At 45.4% G+C, this 20,611-nt stretch overlaps 1 protein-coding gene across 4 annotated transcripts; it reads left to right on the forward strand.

The window, feature by feature from the left end:
• The first annotated feature begins 237 nt into the window (after window positions 1-237).
• Window positions 238-16,790, forward strand: ppil2 (peptidylprolyl isomerase (cyclophilin)-like 2). Of its 4 annotated transcripts, none has more exons than XR_008950473.1 (20): window positions 238-404; window positions 741-790; window positions 1,051-1,096; window positions 1,271-1,333; window positions 1,903-1,954; window positions 2,052-2,103; window positions 2,209-2,300; window positions 2,442-2,531; window positions 2,610-2,685; window positions 2,789-2,949; window positions 4,605-4,680; window positions 5,164-5,270; window positions 8,413-8,502; window positions 10,007-10,040; window positions 11,304-11,421; window positions 11,675-11,731; window positions 12,580-12,732; window positions 12,965-13,158; window positions 13,349-13,491; window positions 14,457-14,676. XR_008950473.1 is itself a non-coding variant. In XM_057032106.1 (20 exons), exons 1-20 carry the CDS (start codon window positions 373-375, stop codon window positions 14,557-14,559), a joined length of 1,578 nt encoding a protein of 525 aa, XP_056888086.1. In that variant the 5' UTR covers window positions 239-372; the 3' UTR covers window positions 14,560-16,790. The 4 variants fall into 4 exon arrangements, 1 of the variants encoding a protein (XP_056888086.1); XR_008950474.1 differs by having other exon boundaries at window positions 239-404; window positions 12,660-12,732; XR_008950472.1 differs by having other exon boundaries at window positions 239-404; window positions 12,965-13,027; window positions 14,457-14,631.
• The last annotated feature ends 3,821 nt before the right edge of the window (window positions 16,791-20,611 follow it).

The raw sequence follows: 20,611 nt of genomic DNA on the forward strand, positions 1-20,611 counted from the left end.
GAATCTAAAGTCTAAGTTTCATATTTTAATTTTTATATTCTTTTTCAAATGAAGAAACCCATTTTCGGATTTTTTTCTTTAATGTTGAATATCTCGTTTCTCACTCTAGTCCAGTCTGTGGCGGTAACGCACCTCGAAGACAGTTGTCCAACCGCAATAAAAAGTAAAGAAGAAGACAAGAACGCCCATAATTTGGCTCCACCCTCCAGTCCAGAAGGTGGCAGTAATGCGCCATCAAGCAGTTTCATAACCACCATAAAAGAAGAAGATAAAGCGCATAAACAGGAAGTCCAAGAGCGTTAGCGGATTCTCCCGTTTTAAATCTGTCTATTAATCCAAGTAACATTTAAAAAAATCAAACAGAACTGCAAAATGGGGAAGCGACAACATCAAAAAGATAAAATGTAAGTATCACTGTGAGCCTAGTTTCGGCGATTACTATGGAAATGAAACATGTGCTAAGCTAACGTGAGTTTAAATTATGTGCTAACGTTGTCGATCCAGCCACTTTTGTTTTGTTTAATCTAGTCTAAATTCGGCAATTATTAGGTTACCTTTAGTTAAAATTTGTGGAAAACGTTGTATGGGTCCTGTTTTATTAAAAAAAATAATGATAGCCTAATAAAAAAAACACAAATACCCACACACCGATTAAGAGTTAAGAGTACGCAATCTAGTTGCTGCCCCTCCAGTTTAATGTGTCTCTAACTTTGTTTATGTGGTTTTTTTCTTCCATACAGGTACATCACATGTACAGAGTACACAAACTTTTATGGAGGAAAGCGAGCAGGTATTTTTTTACCGTTATAATTTGAACAATATCATTTTTGTAGCCTGTAGATTTGAGGTCACAAGTTCTTTAGAATGGTGGAAAAGATTCATAAAGTTAGATGAAATCAAAACAGTAATATCCACTAGTTTAATCATCACTATCCACAACTATTTGTAGGATAGTTTAAAATTTAAAAAAAGAAAAGTAAGCCTATGGAAACAAATGGGTTTTTTTAAAATGATTTTGGTTGTTTTTCATTTCGTATTTTGCTTTTACAGAAGTCCCTCGAACAAATTTCCGGCGGCTTCCATTTGACCACTGTAGGTAAGAGGAGATGTCATTATTGTTTAATACTTAAAGGTTTTAAAGTCTGCCACACTGCTGTTCATCATTTTTACATTTAAGTTGTGCAAACTCTTTAACTCTGGCTCAGTCTAATGCTTGAAGTATTGTAATATTTGAATCATACAATCATTTAAATTTTCTGAATTATTTCAGCTTGTCCCTTCAACCATTTGAGTATCCTGTGTGTACTAAGGAGGGGGTCATTTTTGACTTGATGTAAGTTCTTGATAACAAATATTTCAACTGACTTGAGATGAGCTTTAATATGTAAACGTCAAGTATTTATACTCTGTTGGTTGTCAATTGTCACTGATAATTCAACAGAAAAGGACTTTTGTCAAATTGTTGGCACACATATCTAGTGAACAAGGATATGTAACCCTGATAATACACAGGTTGCGTTGTGCCTGCTCTGCAGTGACAGCAGAGCTGATGCGTTTCTATTTAGATCATTGCGTGCATGTCAAATTGACACTAAACAATAAAATTTATATAATACATTTATCGATTCAACATTTGATTGGAGCTATTGGAATTAGTCATGACAGAGGTGCCTAAATCTGCTCGAAAACAAGTTTGTCCAACTCTAGATGGGGAAAAATTACTTTAATATGATGCTGATGCAGCCACTGAGGACGGAGTGGATGTGCAGCAAAACCACTCCACCATGCAACCGGTGTATTGTCGGGGTATTAGCCCTAATTTAGTCACAATATGCAATTTTGGCATCTACAGAAACATCTGGTTTTCCCCAAAGGTAAATTTCTCCTAATTTTTTTTTTTAGGAGTATTATCCCGTGGATCAAGAAATATGGTACTAATCCTATCTCTGGAGAGGTGTGTTTCTAGTGCCGTGTTTATCTGCTGCCATCCTTATATGTTGTGTATTAAATGTGATTATTAATACTATTTTTTTTCCCACTCTTGACCCCAGAAACTGGAAGCAAAGTCTCTACTCAAACTGAACATTGCCAAGAACAACGATGGTACCTTTACGAGCACTCAATATTCACTCTTGTATCGAGGATATGTGAAAAATGTACATAATGCTCTGTGACGCTCGGTTTGTTTGTCCTTTTGTTTTGCTGTAGGAAAGTATCACTGCCCTGTTCTGTACAACGTCTTCACAAATAACTCTCATATTGTTGCCAACAAGGTGACGGGCAATGTATTTTCTCATGAGGTAGGTGACCTCACGAGCTCAGCCCACACAGCGTAGAATCCATATTCACATGACTTTGTGTTATCAAGCCACCAGTACGATTCATATGTTGTGTTGTGAAGAAAGTCTTTTATATCCTTGCATATATTTCTTTCTCTTCAGGCTGTTGAGCAACTGAACTTCAAAACAAAAAGTTTCAAAGATCTTCTGACTGATGAGCCTTTTACCAAAAAGGACATTATAACGCTTCAAGTGAGCCTTTGCTTATATTTATAAATTTTTCTCTAAATCTGGAAAAATTAATGTGAGTTTAATTTTGTTTCCCTACAGGACCCTACAAACCTGGATAAATTCAATGTGTCCAGTTTCTTTCATGTTAAAAATGACTTGAAAGTACTGGATGAAGGTGAAATATTTTGTTAAACAGTCGCTGAAATTGAAGGTCAAAACACATTAAGTGTTACAAAGCCTGCTAATCCCACCCCTTGTTATTATCATGGCATTTTTAGATGAAGAAAAGGCCAAGCTGGACCCAGGATACCACCTGAAGACCACAAATATGGAGACCAGGGAGACCTTAGCTGAACTGTACAGAGACTACAAGGGGGATCAGCTTTTGGCTTCCACCTCAAAGGAACCAGAGGCCAAGAAGACAGACAAATTAAATGCCGTAAGCAAACACATTATCATGGCGGTGTATTTAGAGCATTTTATCGACGTAAAACATTCACAAAAGGTTAATAAGAGCCTCTAAATTGCCCCTTGGAATGAATAGTGTACCCTGTGTTGAAGTATTGTTCTTCTTATCTCTTGACTAATGACTGCAGTATACAGAAAATTTGGGGGACAGTGTTACAGTCAAAAATACGATTTTCATAGTGCTATTTAATTTATTATATTTAGAAATTATTGCCAGGCTCAATTGTGAGGTGTATTTTACTTTAAGCACACAAGAGGGCGCCAAAGACTGTAATAATTTGGTGGCGTGATTGAGAAAATAATACCAACCAAAATTGTTCAAACGGCCTTTTTGATGATTTTTAAAGGTAAGACAAATATTTTACAGTTATTATATCAATGGTCCATGCCATGCTTGTTAACTAAGGACAGATTACCTACAAAGGCCATTTTATAACTCAGACTGTTGTCTTCATGGTAAAATCCAAATTGCTCATGTTATGGTGTCAGTTACTTTGGATTGAGTTTAACAGTTGGGGATGTAAATACTTGGCAAAATGGCATTGATTGAATTTCAGTGGCATTTAAATCTTTCTCATGAGCTTGCTTTGAGATGCTTTCTCGTTACTCCAGAACCTTTAGATGGTTTCTCTCTCTCTCTGGAATTCACCGTTAAAGTGATGCTTTGACATCGTCTAAGAGAGTCAGGGAAATTTAGGTCAGACAGAGCACACAAGGTAAACCCTGTGCCTCAATGAGCCTTCATAAAGAACTGGAGCAGAAGAATGTCCAGCCAGGACTGTAGAGTAGAGGATTAAGCTTCTCAAAGGTATTTTCCTCCCTTTTAATCTCCCTGGAATAAATGAATGCCAGCCACATGCCAACGGTTGTAATATTCATTGATGGTACTGTATTGTAATTTAAGCTTATATATCTGTTAAATAGCCAATATTCCCTGTTAAGTATGAGAAGATCCCGCTCTCTTCTCACTTATCCCTTATGCTCACAGTTTCTGCAGAAGCTTTCATTAAGCCAGTTTGCACTTCATGCGCCAGTTGACACAAACAAGAAGATCAGCCAAGTATGTGGCTGGGCAGAGGTGTGGTTGGGTTCTAAGGAAGAGATATCTTTTCACCCAGAAGATGATACTTACTCCTTTAGCTGTCAGCCCTCATTCAACCTTTACTTATTTGTCCCAAATGAATATCCAAGTATTCACATACTGAATCATTGTATGTGTTTATGTGCTTAGTCAATATTTTAAGGTCCAATTTACTTGTATAGAATGAAAGGAGCCAGAAATAAATTCATAACTCACCCCAGAGCAGGTCTAGGGCAGACTAGCTCTCATTGAAATTCATTTGATTAATATGTTTAGCAGGGGGCCCAAATTCCCCCTACAAACATCATTGCCAAGTAAAAAAACCTCCGACTGCACCGAGCAGACCCTGGCACTGGCTGCACTGCCATCTGCCTCGGCTGATTAGGTCGAGATGCGCAGTATATTAAGAATAATTTCTGACTTATTATAATACTTGTGTCAAGGTTGTTTTGGGAGCATATTTCTTTAAAATGCTATACAACACTATAAATGTATCTATTAAGAATTGAGTGAAATACCAATAAAATGTTTATTTCCTCCTCCAGGCTCACTATTCCACAGGCAGAGTCTGTGCATCCTTCACCTCCACAGCTATGACCCCCATCACAGTACACGAAGCAGGCAAGTGGACGTCTCACTCAAAAGACTGCCCGGCTCCCAGCAGATGGAAACGTTCACCTTATCTCTTTGCCTTTTACTTCAACCCCCCCTTTTTTTCCCCACCGCTAAACTGTCAAGTCACGCCTGTGCTTCCGCAGCTCCGAGGCTGCACAGTTGAAATGAGCTGCTCGGTTCAGCTCCGTTGTCTTCCCCTGTCAGTGTCTGAGCTGCTCCACGGATGACATTCGCTGTTACGCAACTGCGTTGTACTGTTTCAGTGCTCGTCAGCGGAGAGGGCAGCAGTGTCGGATTCAATAACCTAGTTCATTCTTCCTGAAAGGGTGGCATCCCAAGTATCTTCAATGGCTTTTCATCACTTTTTGTTTGTTACCGAGAATAATGGTCGTCGGGTTCCCAATAAATTATTAGCGTTTTTTCTTAAACATAAGTCTTGCTAGCAAATTAAGAGAATTCATTTTTGTCTTTGTTTGTTCTGTATAATAGATGCCATTGCGGATGACACTGTCCGTTACCAGTATGTGAAGAAAAAGGGTTACGTCCGTCTGCACACAAACAAAGGAGATCTGAACATTGAGCTCCACTGTGATAAGGTAAATGTGCACGTTCGCAAATACAGAGCAGACAACCAAAGAACTGAGGGTTGTCGAGGGAGGTTATAATGAGATCAGCTTTGGTTGTGTTTACAGCACTTTAAGGCGCCGCAGGAGGTTGTTTGTTATTTACTGAAAATAAACCAGTGTCTGAGATCAGTAACATGTTGTAATGGGATTAGAGACATTATTCAATTGGCTCTTACAGGATTCTGACTGTTGAGGCAAGAATTTTATTCTAAGCAGATGGTTAAATCCTATTTGTGGTGATGCTTTCAAAGCACAGCAGTCACTCCTTTGCAGCGTTTGTCCCCAAAGGGCCAAGAACACGGCCGAACGTGTTTCTCTGCCGACGTCTGGGAATGACGTTCTCTTTCAGTTACCAGGCGCCTCACATGCGGGGCTCTCATTGGCTTTTGAACTATCGAGTCAGAATAATTAGGGTAAATTTGCCGCGGTTAGACACCCTGCCTCCCGCGCCCCACTTCCTCCCCTCCCTCACCAGTGGACCCGCTGAAGATTGCAGCTCTTTTTGTAGCTCTCTGTTTATGAATTAATGAGAGCCACCTCGCTGTCACATACACTCCGTCACACACATCTGGCCATCTGTAAAGTGGCTGGTTGCTCATTCGGGTTTGGATGGTTTAGTCCACTTTACATAAATTGATTTTAAAATTAAAAGCAGCCCCAATGGGCTTAACTCCAGAAACTATACCTGGATAAGATGAAACCATCCATCCATCCTCTACCGCTTATCCGGGGTCGGGTCGTGGGGGCAGCAGCCTAAGCAGAGAGGCCCTCTCCCCAGCTACTTCTTCCAGCTCATCCGGAGGGATCCCCAGGCGTTCCCAGGCCAGTCGAGAGACATAGTCTCTCCAACGTGTCCTTGGTCTTCCCGGGGGTCTCCTACCGGAGGGACATGCCCTGAACACCTCACCAGGGAGGCGCCCAGGGGGCATCCTAACTAGATGCCCAAGCCACCTCATCTGGCTCCTCTCAACGCGGAGGAGCAGCGACTCTACTCCGAGCTCCTCCCGGATGGCAGAGCTTCTCACCCTATCTCTAAGGGAGAGCCCAGCCACCCTACGGAGGAAGCTCATTTCAGCCGCTTGTACCCGTGATCTTGTTCTTTCGGTCATGACCCAAAGCTCATGACCATAGGTGAGGGTAGGAACGAAGATCGACCGGTAAATCGAGAGCTTCGCCTTTCGGCTCAGCTCTCTCTTCACCACAACAGACCGGTGCAGAGTCCGCATTACTGTGGACGCCGCACCGATCCGCCTGTCGATCTCCCACTCCATTCTTCCCTCACTCGTGAACAAGACCCCGAGGTACTTGAACTCCTCCACTTGGGGCAGGATCTCCTCCTTGACCCGGAGAAGGCACTCCACCTTTTTCAGGTTGAGAACCATGGCCTCGGATTTGGAGGTGCTGATTTTCATCCCAGCCGCTTCACATGCGGCGGCGAACCGATCCGGTGATCGTTGGAGGTCACGGGCCGATGACGCCAACAGGACCACATCACCTGCAAAAAGAGCCCCGATCCTGAGGTCACCAAACCGGACCCCCTCAACACCAGGACTGCACCTAGAAATTCTGTCCATAAAAATTATGAACAGAATCGATGACAAAGGGCAGCCCTGGCGGAGACCAACCCTCACCGGAAACCAGTTCGACTTACAGCCAGCAATGTGGACCAAACTCTGGCACCGATCGTACAGGGAGCGGACGGCCCGTATCAGGGGGCCCGACGCCCCATACTACATGCTACATGCTACTACATGCCAAAACACCCTGACGTAAAAAAAAAAAAAACTCCCTCAATTTGCCAGGAGCCCTAATTAAATTGATTGCTAATTAAAATGTAAATGAATAGTTTCATGAAAAAAATGAATTAATGGGAACCACCATTATCATATACAGCTGCATCTATTTTCAGCAGAATATCAATGTTTGAACACAAATGTCCTGTTTCAGCAAACCTCACTTGCTGATAACTTCAGGCAGCTGCACGTGTTTCTCAGCCAGCTCGCATTTTAAATTCATATGCTTAAAGTCACAGCAGCACCACCAAAAGGGTGCATTGAGACGTGCTGCAGACCCAGTGCAGTGACAGGAAATCCTCAGTGAACATTCAAATAAAGTCTAAAATGGCAGAAAAGGGATCATGGGAAGGGCCCCACTAATGTCATTTATGCACACGTTCGTTTGGAGCACTTTAAGGCGTTCTTTCCATTCGGAAATAGTTCACGTCTATTCGTTTTTCCACCCGGTGGCTGAGGACAATGAACCTCCTTGTATGACGGTGCTTTGAAAACCTGGTGTTTATAATCAAGGGGAAAATGAGATGGAGCAGTGAATTCAGACCAGCAAATAGAAGACGCTGGAAGGAAAAAGAGTGGTAGCGCTCCGTCACGGCGAGAACCGCCTGCGCAATAAGACAAATACCAATTGATATATTTATTTCTCAGCCACGTGTTGATTCTGGGGAAATTGCTGTCTATTGTTGCTAAAGGAAAAAGGTTCATTTCTCACACACACACACACACACACACACCACACACACACACACAACACACACACACACACACACACACACACACACACACACACAGCGCTCCTCAAGACTGCTGACGTCAGCAGCAGTCCTCACCGGCGCTGCATCAAAGCCACACCTTCCCCCGGGAACAAGGGATCGCGTCAGGCATTCGCAATGTGCCGCTTCCACTGTACAGCACGTAGCGATGCGCGGTGCGCTCACTCTGACCCGCCGCCTCTGTTTATTGGTTTCCATCTTGGAAGCAGAGCTGTGCACAAACGCCGGCTTCAGATGTGCCTCCAGCTGCCGTGGAGCAGACTTTGTAATGACGCTCCCAGGAGGTCAGACAGGGTTGCAAAGATGTGACTACCTTCATCGGGGTGAATGTAGCGTCATGTTTCCTGACAGTTTCCCCTGCGAGTTGAAATCCAACCTCTGACATGTCTCTACTGCCAGGTTATGTATAATGGGAACAAAGATGTTTGGGAACAGTTCCTGTGCTCATTAAGCGCGTTCTCTTCTACAAAAGCTGCATTTTGGCTGGGAAGGAAAGTTTTGATTTGGCTCTTGATTGTAAACGACTGTGTATATTATGTTTTCTAGGTGCCCAAAGCTGGAGAGAACTTCATCGGCTTGTGTAAGAAAGGCTACTACGATGGAACAGTCTTCCACAGGTCCATTCGGAATTTCATGGCAAGTCAATCTCGCAATCATTCTGTTACTTTAAAATGACAAACTCAATGGAGATAGGAGTTTTATACACAGTCGCGTCCATGCGTTCAACTTAAGACGGCCAATTTAAAAGTTGTTTTGTTTTTCCTCAGATCTTGAAGGGGGATCTGTCCCATTCCTGCATTCCCTACATTATCCCAGCAGTTTTCATTTATTGAATTTTGGAGGAATGGATTTTATTCTGCAGTCATAGCTTCAGACACAAATAGAGTTCTCCTTATTCTCCAGCTAAACCTCGTTCACCCAGGTCCGGGATTTGAAACGCCAGCTCTGTGATCCCTCATCTGTATATTTCAGAGCTGCCGCTCCCATAATTAAAGTTGTTGTCAGTGGTCATCTGCTCTCAGGAGAGCTCTTAAATGTTTCACTTGGTCCCAGGCTTCTTCCACACAACGGCAGGCTGTAAGTCATTTCTCCTTACGCCTGTACTTCATCTGGTGCAGCTGGAAAACAGGGAGGGTGGCCTTGGAGAGAATCTTTTCACTGCAACAAACACTTCTAATTGGGAACAGAGTTGACCCTCACTTCCCTCCTGGTTTATCACGTCACTCTGAGCCTAGCAAACATCCTGAGACGTTGAGATGGCAGTTTAACGTGAGGCCAAGGAGGGCGCTGCCCCTCAGGGTCAAACACAAAGAATAATGATGCAGTATTAACATGCTGCAGATGTTTTTCTACCTCTGACATTCACTGAAAACAGTGGACTGTGTTCAGTGTTTTCACAAACTAAAGCTGGCTGGAAATGAGTTCTCCATACTAGCAGAGCTTCATTTCCACAAGGCCTTGAAGATTTGACTTTACCTGTAGCGCGTTAAATGAATGCACCTGTGTCTGGATTTAGGTTTTATTTTAGACTGGGGTTTAATTAGAGTTGTAAGTGACCAAGGCTTCCATTTTGAGAGGCCTCTCTAACAGTGTCCGTTCCAGTGAAACCAGTCCATCCCAGCATGTTCTGTAGCTTCATACATGCTCCAGATGTAAAGAGGATGGTAAAATCCTTGGCACTCTTCTTGTGTTCTTTTACTGTACTATATGACTAGTTACAATACATTAAGCCCATGAATAAGAGTCCTGTGTGCAGAGTTCGGTTTGTCGGTCATGTACCTTAGAGAAATGGTGAATGGGCCCCCACATCCAACTTGGGTCCACGGTCCTACTGACATAACATCCAGTGTATATTTAAACAAGAACGCCAAAGAAATGCAAAGCGTGTATATTCTACACCACTGTATAAACAATAATAGGAAAGTCGAGCCTTAACAATGAACAATAGGAGCCTGTGTCCTTGAAAGCTTTTTCAGAGGTTTAAGGATCGGTGACTGTCGGGGGCTTAAAGACCTTTACATGGGGGGGTATTGAAGGCGTAACACAAATGGAATTGGGTCATTTCACACTAGTTCTTTATTTGACTATTGTACAGCAACTTCACAAAAGGTCATCTGGGGTAATTTTCTTTATTTTCCAGATTCAAGGAGGCGACCCCACTGGTACTGGCACAGGTAAGATGAGCACTGGACCACTTTATGAGTTGCATAACACTGCTCTCTTTAATTATTAATAGTTCTTTTTTGAGGACTCGCGTAAATACGACTTGCAACTCGAGATACAAGTCCAGGATGTTACTAAATATACTGCTTGATGGCACACGGGAGCTTAAAAGATACTAAAACTGACGTTAAGGGACAAAGAATCAGGATGGCGTGAAGGACCACCGAGCTGGTATTTGGTACAGCTTTCCTCTTTCCAAATGGCCGCTCGGCGTATGTGACTTCGAGGCTCGTGCAGTTTGTTCCCTGACGCCGTGTGGCGTCGGCGCTGCTCCGAGTCTGCAGAAGAATGTTTGCTCTGTGTCCACGGGCGTCTGTGGACTCCACACAACATGCATTCACCTTGACAGATTTACGGAGGTGCAGAATTCCTGGCCCATGGGTGAAATTCTCTTCATCGCCTAAGCTCTGCAATTGTTTTTGCTCTGCAATTGTTGAGATGCACGTTAAAAAAATACTTTCTGGGAGGATCTCTTTCACTCCTCCCTCCCAGATCCCTGGCACAGAGGTTAAATGTCAGCCTGTTGATAAATTATGTAAAAATGTCAGTAGGGGAAAGCTGACGGAGACATCAATCCTCTGAACTGTGTGTCGTATCCGCTTACACTGGAGCATAAACACTCTGTTCTGGCTGTACCTGTACGCTGTTGGTACACAGCGTTGTACACATACACCAGTTGGCAGCATGCGAAAGCGCGAAACACACCTCGGGGTGACGGATCCACTTCCCCCTGTTGGGAACCAATGAGCTCCTGCAGGTTGTGTTCCTGTAAGCTCATCATGATGATTCTTAATGATGAAGCCGTTCTGAATAATGATTCACAGCTGAAGCCTCTCAACACGGCGCCACGTTCAAGGACAAACAGACCCTTTGCATCTCAGGAAAGCACGCAGTAGCTTATTTGGGGTTGTCTTGTGGCGCATTCATTTGAATAAATAGTACCAGCACGGATGCCAATTAGTCCGAGACGGCGTGAGAAATGTCCAGCGTGGAGCTCAATATTAGACCTTGTTTACGTTTAACTAGGTTATATCTGGTTTTCGCATTTTGGTTTGTGCACTGAGCTGGTGTCCTTCCAGCAATTCAAGAAAAAGGCAACAAGAAATCAGTTTCTGAGAAATTATTTGGGTTTATTGCACGCGTGTGAGTTTGGTTTCCGGCCACTTGTGATGTTTTAATCGTTGCCTTTGCTTCACCGATGTTTTTAAATGCAGGAGGAGAATCCTTCTGGGGAAAACCCTTCAAGGACGAGTTTCGGCCCAACTTGTCCCATTCTGGCAGGGGGGTTCTCAGCATGGCAAACTCTGGTCCAAACACCAACAAGTCCCAGTTGTAAGGAATATTTCTTCAGTTATACTTTTGGTCGGCAGAGAATTACAATTGTTATTTATCTGTCCTATTCTCTTTAGCTTGTTGATTTAAGCAGATATAGGGAATAAAATGTAATGACAAGGCAATGTTCTATTAAATAACATTAAGTGTACTATGAGAACTGGGTTGACCAGTTGTCATTTTCAATTATATAGATTTAATGTACATTTCTAAACTTTTAGCACTGTTTAAATGCTGTTTCCTTTCCTCTTAGCTTCATCACATTCCGGTCGTGCCCCTACCTGGACAGGAAGCACACGATCTTCGGAAGGTACAGCTGTTATGAGTTTGTCCTCTGTGTCTGTGTCTGTTTTCATGATATGAAGCAAGAGTCAGTAAACGGGCTCCAGCGTGCTGCCGTGGCCTTATTTCATTTCTGCAGATGCAGTATTGCCCATATACTGCATCAGAGTGGCTTCCTTTCCTCTCCTTTCTCTCTCTCTCTGTGTTCATCCTGACTCTAACAGTACAGAGATTATTGTGCCTTCCAGTCCGACTTCTATAACCAGCAGTTGTAAAAAATTCAGTAGATTCTCCTTCTTTCACCTTTTTTTTACCCCGCCAAAAAAAAATAAAATCAGACCACTGTTGGATGATTCACTCTTCTCATGGCCGCTAGACTAGAAATTTTTCTCTCTGAGAAGCTATTTGCACTTCCCAGACTCCCCTCTATGCACATTTAATGACACTGGGAGTGTCAGCCGTCCACTTAACCTCATCTATACGACTGTGTTCTCTTTATTTTTAACCACTGAATGGAGGACAAGTCGCTACTCTTTACAGATCATGGGATGGAAGGCAGCTGGACATCCTCTAGGTTGTCTTAAGGATGCCATATTTTATTACTGCAGCTACAGCGTGTGCTCAGATTCTAACGCTGTAAATGTGGTACCCCCCACTCCCCCGGAGCAGATGGATAAAGACTTTGCAGTTTAAGACCAAAGCGTGGCCAACTTTTTTAAAGTGCTCTGTGCCAGGGGAGCTGCCTTTGGGCCCTCACCAAGTCTTTTATCTTCTGCACTTGTTTTATTCTAATGTGCGCCCCAGTGGTCCGTTCTGCTGTAAACAGCAGCCGTTTGCATGTGACAGGTCCTCACATTTGTGTGTGGAATCCAACAGAAGCCAGGATGAGCTTGATTTGTCCCTGATGTGTGGGGGACGCTCTGTGAATGAAGGACGCTCTGTGGTGTCTCGTGCAGGGTCGTCGGTGGATTTGAGGCGCTCACAGCCATGGAGAATGTGGAGAGCAATCCCAAAACAGACAAACCAAAGGTAAGAGTGAGAGGTTTTAAATTCCTGTGCTGAGTCCACCCTAAAATTGATTTTCTGCCTGGACATATATTTTCTCAATGTGAAGCTGAACTTTTACAATTGAGGAAAAAGACACACAAACGTGTGGGCGGAGATTGAAATGACCACGAGAAAAGCGTCTTTTATCCGGTTATTCAATGTTAAAATATGGAGCTTTGATCTACTAATGTGTTTTTTTTGCTTCTGTTTACAGTCAGAAATCAAGATTTTAAGTACGTCTGTGTTTGTGGACCCGTACGAAGAGGCCGATGCTCAGGTCAGAATCCCAACAAGGTTTAATCTGTGAACATCTGGGTTCAGTTTGTGCAGATAAACTGTGCTCACGGTGAAGCTCTGAAACCAGTGATGAGGTTCTTTTGAAGCTTCCAAAACAAGTCCAGTTGCCAGGTGTGTCTGTGGGTGTGTGTGTGAGGCTGAAGGTGAAATCATGCGATGATCTGGCAGTAAAAAATGTATTTCACAGGAACAGTTTTGCTTCCAAAACTGCTGAGTGTGCACAGTGGTTCGTTTTAAATGATGGCACAGCGAAAGCTTTGAAATTACATGAGCGTGACCTTTTATTTAATTATTTCCCCAGATCACGGCTGAGCGAGAGAAGGAGCTCCGGAAGCAGCAGGAGGAGAAGGAGCAGACCAGCGTCGCCCTGAAGAAAGCCAAAGAGGAGCAAGCGCCCAAAACCTTTAAGGCAGGCATCGGGAAGTACATCAACCCTGCCACCATGTGAGGACGCACAGAGACACATGTATCAGTTATCTGGCGCAGGCTTTACTGGGACGCACGTCTTCAAACTGTACAATTTTTATTTAAAAAAAAAAAAAAAAAGCAACAAATTTTCCTGTCCTGATGTCACTGAGTAGGCGATTTAAGAAATCATGATTACCGAGACATTTACAGAAATAATGTGCAGAGTTCCAAGTTAGGAAAGAAGTTGATAACATCTGATAATCAAGCCCGTATCTTCGAGGAATGGTGAAATTTAGAAACACTGGATTATGTGCTGATTACCCCGAGAACACTTTCATGTTTCTCAGTTGCTCAAGAGTAAAAAAGATGAGGGTTTTTCCTTTTTTCAGGCTGATTGTAATCGATAGAGACAGGAATCGCTTCCACACGGTCCCTGAGTCCAAGTGTGGATGACTGGATATTATCTTTTGATTGGAGTCACACGGGGATCAGATGTCTCATTCATTTATACTCATTTTGGACACATTTGCGTGTTTTAACCCTTTTAAAGATCAGTCTTAGTTCGCAGCCCACCCCCCACCCCCCCAAGCAAAACTTTCTTTTCTCGTTTGTCCTCAACACAAACACAATGTTTCAGACTTTTAGTCGAAGAAAACCAGAGTTATACATAATGTTGGGGTCTGTGAGTGGAGAGTCAGAGAAGCGCTGATATAATTTTAGGCCTTGGCTCGATCTCGCACATTCTTGCAAGTTCATTTTGAATTCTGAATAAATGGGCAGAAACCCTGAGGCATCGCATTCATCCATGACCTTTTGAGACGTAAACAAGATAAGCAGAAGCTTAGATAACGCTTCCAGACTGCAGCTCAACTTCCAGTAATGGGGGGGAAAGGGGGAAAGACTGGTATGATTGTGGAATAGAAACAGCAGAACCCAGGAGAAAGGTGGTTCACCCTTATGATGATCGTTTGATTTAATCGATCTTATTTTCTCCTGTTCAGAAAACGTCCAGCTGCTGATGAGGACAGCGGACCCTCAACCAGCGCAGGAGCCCCCAAGAAGCCGAAAGGCAGAACCGGCTTTGGAGATTTCAGCTCCTGGTAGCTCATTCTTTTTTGTTTTTTTATTTCTGTTCATGCTCTTTTTTTAAAACATCTTTATGTAGAGTTGTTGTAAGCCGTGGGAGGGGAAAAAAATTAAAGTTCTTTTTAAAAAAAAAAACCCAAAAAAACCAGACCTGCACCCTAACCACTGTCGTGCTTGATCTCTTTGACTCCACAACACCTTCCATCTTTTCGAGCTTTGAAGCGACGATATAAACACGTGTCAGGATCTTTCACTGAGAAATTGACCTTATTCATCATCCATGACGGGATCAAACCGTCTGATTTTCTGTCTTGGCTGCGAGTCCACGCTGTCTGCTCGCTGATTGGCCGGTTGAGCGCTGCGACTTTGGGAAGACGGTGGTTCGACGGTAAACGATGCTGCGAATCTGTACGTGGGCCTCTGAGCGAAGGGTGTTGGCTCCACCGCTTTCCGATAAACCAGATTTGCTTTTCATGTATCGTTTTGTGCTCGTGCTGGTAGGGGAGGTATTTTTAGGGCCCAGGCGTCGCCCACGTGGCCCTCGGCCCGTTTACCAGCAAATTCCAGCTGTCAGACATGGAATATTTTGTTTTTCTGGCATTTCTCTCACAAATTATAGGTATTATATACAAACGGTTAAATATAAATCAAAAGAAACCCTTTTTTGGGGAAGATAAAGTGTTTTTTTGAGGAAAGTGCTGAGTTAGAGCCAGGACTGTTAAATGAATTAAAGGGGAATAGCCTTATACTTTCCCAGCAGCCACCCACCAAAGGTGGGGGGGGGTAAAGATGATTCCTGTGGTAATTTTATTCTAAGTGTTGCTGAACGTCGTGTGATTGTGTTTCCATGTGAAGCTTGTTTGTCACCCACATGGAGACGGCGGTAGATGTCACGTGGTGCTCTGGGACGTCCACAAGCGTGTGACGCCTCATCAGCATGCAGATATTTCCCCAGAATATTCTTTTTCCTGGACAGAGTTTATTCCGAGCGCACGCCGAGCTGACGGTGTTTGTGTTCGAAAACGGTCACCACGGACTTGTGCTACAGTTTCTGCAAAATACAACTGAAAACATTTCTTTCCGCACTCTAGAGACATTTCCTAGAAGTGCTTGACACAGCAGGTGTTCAGAAATGTAAAATCTCCCCTGGTCACTGAGTCTAGAGCCTAGTTAGACAGCTGCAGAGAGCTGTGACTATCTGGAGCAGAGATATTGGCAACCGTACCCTTGTGTCTCACGGCACATAATTTATTGAAATGCTGGGCTATCACGATAATGCTCCACCACTCGAGTCTCATTATTCAGCTCTCCTGGCGGCGGCTGCCAAGACGTGGTGTTTTACCTGAATGAACAAAAGTTAAAGTGAGAGTGAACTTGATGGCCTCCGGGCTTGGGAGAGGTTCCCCTTCGCACGTGGAACTGAGCGGCGGTGTGACAGGACAGGCGTTTGTTTCCCCAGCTGTCAGAACAACAGCTTAAAATGACTTCCAGCTGGCTCCAAGTCTCTAATTTAATGAATAATTGAGGTCTGCAGAGGAGAGTGACAGCCAGGCTGTAACTAGGCAGGAAGTCGGTCGCACCAGTCACTCGAGTGTAAACCGAACCACTGTTTTCTTAGCTACACCTGCAACACGCAGCAGCGTTCTGCCCCAGATTATTCCCCCTTCTGCCTGTTTTGGTTAGTCCATGCAAGCACGGAGTGCTTCAGTCTGAGGCCAAAGGTCACTGAAACCTCGGGTCTCATCTGCAAAGTTTAAATTTGACTCATATCACAGAATCATATTATTTTTGGTTTTAAAATCTTAAAGTTAACAATGAAGGCTACATTTTCCTTACTTGTCTTTTCACTGAATCACTTGCAAAGGTTGCTCCATCCACAGGTCACTGATATTCACTCCGAATTTGACCTCCTATACATTTAAATAATCAATTTTACAAAAGTGGTAACACTAGCTTCTGGTTTGTGTTTAAAAGGGGTCAGGTTGACTCAAACAAATGATGAATATGAAGTTTTAAACACTTAAATTTTGGTCTTGAGTGGAGTTCAGTGTGATTCTTCCAAAGAGGAACACAAACACCGACACTTTTGCTGCTCGTAAAATAATAAATGCCAGTTTTGAGGCGAGCCCAGGGTGTGTTCCTGCCTCTCACCCAGTGTTTGTATCATAAATTAAAAAGAAGAAATGTTTTTCCATCTTTTTGAGGGGAATTAAAAGAATGCAGTGATGTTCCTGCTTTCATTCACAACACAGCCTTCCCAGAAAATGGCTCAATCTCTGACTTTTTGAGTGGAATAATTACTGGAGAGTTCCCAGAAATTTTGTTCCAGTTCACATGCAAATCCTTCCAGGGAAAATTGGATGGACGCTCGGAGAGTCTGCGGGTGTGAGGTTAAAGCAAATCGATTTAACCTTTATACAGCAGCGAAGAGCTAATAAATAAAGTCAAAGCTGAGGACAGAGCTGAACGGCATCCATCGGGGCATCACTTCAGAGAAAATTTGAGCACAAATCTCTCGGTGTGCCCAGAGTTGATGGTCTGCACTCACCGTTTGCCTCCTTCCAGTCTCCCTTTTTCCCCGGAACGCTGTTTGAAATCCACCATTGAGACGAGACACTGCCAGAGCTCCTGCAGGGGGAGGGAGAGGGCGTGCACCCTTCACATCACATTCTCCTCTCTAACACACCCGAGGATTATTTTTTACTATTTTTCAGGCAGAATCTGCTCGTCTGATCCGACCACCAGCAGAAAAACAAGTGAATGGAAGCGACCTCACAGAGAGGGGTCGTCTCCGAGCTGGTTGGCCGCGCTCTTTTGAGCCCAGGTCAGGACTTCTCATGGCCCCCGTCTCAAACGTCGCCTCCCCTCCTCGATGCTCGACTCTTTCTGCAGGTGTTCTGGCCGTGTGGTTCCAGAGAAAAGTAGATCAGTAATAACTTATGCATCTCTTTAAGATTAGGGAAATGTTAATAACCCCGTCTCGGGATAAACCCCAACCTCCGGACCGTTTAGTCTCGGTGTGCAGGGTTTTTTTTTTTTTTTTTGCGTCTCAACCTTCAGAGGTTTGGAATTTGCCGGGCAGCCCTCCACCTCACGAAGCTCCGCCGTTCCACTGAAAGGGTTGGTACCGTGATTAACGGCACTACAGTTGCGTTTCGGGCCGAGGAAATGAATCACTCGTCCTGGAAACGGAGGTAACCTGTGACTCTCGTTCCCTTCCTCTCTGCCGCACGAAGGGCAAAGGGTTTATTGGAGCTGCAGGCCGGCTGAAGCATTTTAATCTAAAACATTTATGATGTTGCTCCGTCCGGGGAGAGTTGTTCAGCTGAGCCACCGAAACGCTAGGCTGCCAGGGAAAAAGCACCAATACAGACACTTTGGTGGATTATGTGCCCGCGACGGATCTTTTTTGAGAGGATCTTGGAAGCAGTTTAAAGCTTGTAAATGTATCAGCGGTGTGATACAAGATGTTTTGGGTGTTTCCATTCTGCTCATGTTTCAGGTAACATCAAGCAACGTGTCAGAGGATCGTGTCACTGTGACAGAGACAAACCAGGAGGAACCCTTTGAACTGAGTCAAAAGGATTAGGCCTTAGGAATCTAAAGAAGGTATAAAGAAAAATAATTATAACGAGAGAAACTGATTTCCAAGTCAACAGAAGCTTTGAACCAATCTGTGGCGAAACAACGCAGCACTAGACGACCCAGACAATTATCTGGTTTTGGAAAGGCAGCATCAAAAGGACCCAATCCGGCGACGCCGCATCTCCAACTTACGCGGGCGACTCCAAACGCCTCTGACTTAATTCGCCAGACCGAACTCCCCGGATCAAAGGCTCCGACGCGATCCGCGGGCCCGCCGGGGGGGAAATTGAGCGACCGCGGCAGTGGAGGGTGATCACAAGTCGGGAAAAGATGAAAAACAAGTGGAAATTTTCAGTCTGCTCATCATTTGTTGCTGTGGAGAGCTGTCGTCCTGCCTGACGCCGGGTCTTTGCTCTCTATCTCCACGTCCATATAAAAGCTTATTGATTAGAAATCATAAATCAGCATTCATCAGAGCCGACAGCGCCTGAGGTGTTTGTCTTCATTTGCACTTAGCGCTGCCCCCCACTGCGATAATCCTCCAGTTAAATATTTATGTTCACGCAGGGCTGGATTGAGTGATTCAGGGGCCCAGGGAGGACGGGCGCACGGTTCCCTGCCTTTTATCAACCTCGGTTACCTCAGGAAAACTCGCGTAATAAGAAAAACAAGGATGAAAACCACCGTGGCATCGCCGTCTCCTTCCAATGCCCCCACTCGCCGTTGGAGAGTCTTCGACTTATTCGGGAATTAAAGAGATAAGAAATGCCGGTTTTTTCCAGAGCCCTTCAGGAAGTTTGCGTCCAGGCGTTTACCTTCCCAAAGCCTGCCGCAGTATTTATTTTAAGAGAGAATATTGAACCTCTCGCTGCCCGAACTCGGCGACCACCTCCCTCAGATGGTGCGTCAGCAGGTGATCTCTGACACGCCGCGCTCAGAAGCGCATCTTCGCCCGAGTCTCATCCTCCCCATGACATCACCGGCTTCCGCTGCCATTGGACGAGGCGCCCGTCAGCCGGGACGCTGACCAGTGGCGGCTGGCGTGGCGACGGGGGCGGGCCGGGGAGCAGACGCAGCGCTGTAGCCATGGTGACAGTGGATGCTGAGAGCTGCTGAGTACTCTGTGTAGGCAGAGTCTGAATGGAGATGACATCATTCAGAGAGTCGGGAGAAAAACAACGTCTCCTTCCGCTGCTCGGCCTGTTTGTCCGCGCGACCATAGCACCAAATGTTGTTGCCGTGTTTGTGAACTCTAAAGACATTTGGCGAGAAAACGTCTGGAAGTGAGATGTTTCTGTTCGTAAAACGTGCAGCTGATGTGATTCTAACCCCCAGTTAGAGCCTTTCCAGGAACCCAGATGAGATGATTTAATCATCCAAGTACGGCGTTTTGCAAGAGGACGTATGAAGAAATCGGACGAGGAACCACAACAGTGGGACGTCAGGGAGTTATTATTGGTCATCAGAGCTTTGTGGAGCAGAGCAGGTGATATTAGCCCAGTTCCACCAGTACGCAGCAGCTGTCTGTGACAAAATGTTCCAATTCTCTCTCTCCCATTCTCCTATCTCTCCACCCTCTCCCCCGTCTCTCTCCTCCCCCTCCCTCTCTCCCTCCCCCTCTCCTCTTTCTCCCCCTCTCCCTCCCCCTCTCCTCTTTCCCACCCTTCTCCCTCCCTCCCCCTCTCCCTCTCTCTCTCTCTCCATCCCTTCTCCCCCTCTCTGTCCCCCTCCCTCTCTCCTCTTTCTCCCCCTCTCTCCCTATCTCTTTCCCACCCTTCTCTCTCCCTCCCCCCTCTCTCCCCCCTCTCCTCTCTCCCTCCCCCCCCCTCCCTCCCTTCTCCCCCTCTCTCCCCCTCCTCTCTCCTCCTCCCCCCCTCTCCCCCCTCTCTTCCCCTCTCCCCCCTCTCTCCCTCTCTCTCTCTCCCCCCTCTCTCCTCTCCTCTCCCCCCTCTTCCCTCTCTCTCCCTCTCTCCCCCCTCTCCTCTCCCTCTCTCCCCCCTCTCTCCTCTCCTCTCTCCCCCCTCTATCCTCCCCCTCTCCTCTCCCCCCTCTCTCTCCCTCTCCCTCCCTTCTCCCCCCTCTCTCTCCCTCCCCCTCTCCTCCCCCTCTCTCCTCTCCTCTCTCCCTCTCTCCCTCTCTCTCTCTCCCCCCTCTCTCCCCTCTCTCCTCTCCTCCCCCTCTCTCTCCTCCCCCCCTCTCCTCCCTCCTCTCCTCCCCCCTCTCTCTCTCCCTCCCTCTCTCCCTCCCCCTCCCTCCCTCTCTCCCCCCTCTCTCCCTCCCCCCTCTCTCCCTATCTCCCCCCCCTCCCTCTCTCCCTCCCCCCCCCTCTCTCCCCCCTCTCTCCCTCCCCCTCCCTCTCTCCTCTCCCCCCTCTCTCCCCCCCTCTCCTCCCTCCCCCTCTCCTCTTTCTCCCCCTCTCTCTCCCTCTCTCCCTCCCCCCTCCCTCTCTCTCTCCCCCCTCTCTCTCCCTCTCTCCCTCTCTCCT

Source organism: Takifugu flavidus, chromosome 5 (assembly GCF_003711565.1).
Source record: "Takifugu flavidus isolate HTHZ2018 chromosome 5, ASM371156v2, whole genome shotgun sequence".
Taxonomy (NCBI): Eukaryota; Metazoa; Chordata; class Actinopteri; order Tetraodontiformes; family Tetraodontidae; genus Takifugu; species Takifugu flavidus.

Bases quoted from the DNA above. Each gene is read 5' to 3' on its own strand.
- ppil2 (XM_057032106.1), top strand. From the start codon at position 373: ATGGGGAAGCGACAACATCAAAAAGATAAAAT. The intron at 2,301-2,441 runs GTAGGTGACCTC...CTTTCTCTTCAG, and splicing joins GCAATGTATTTTCTCATGAG to GCTGTTGAGCAACTGAACTT. The intron at 10,041-11,303 runs GTAAGATGAGCA...TTTTAAATGCAG, and splicing joins CCCCACTGGTACTGGCACAG to GAGGAGAATCCTTCTGGGGA.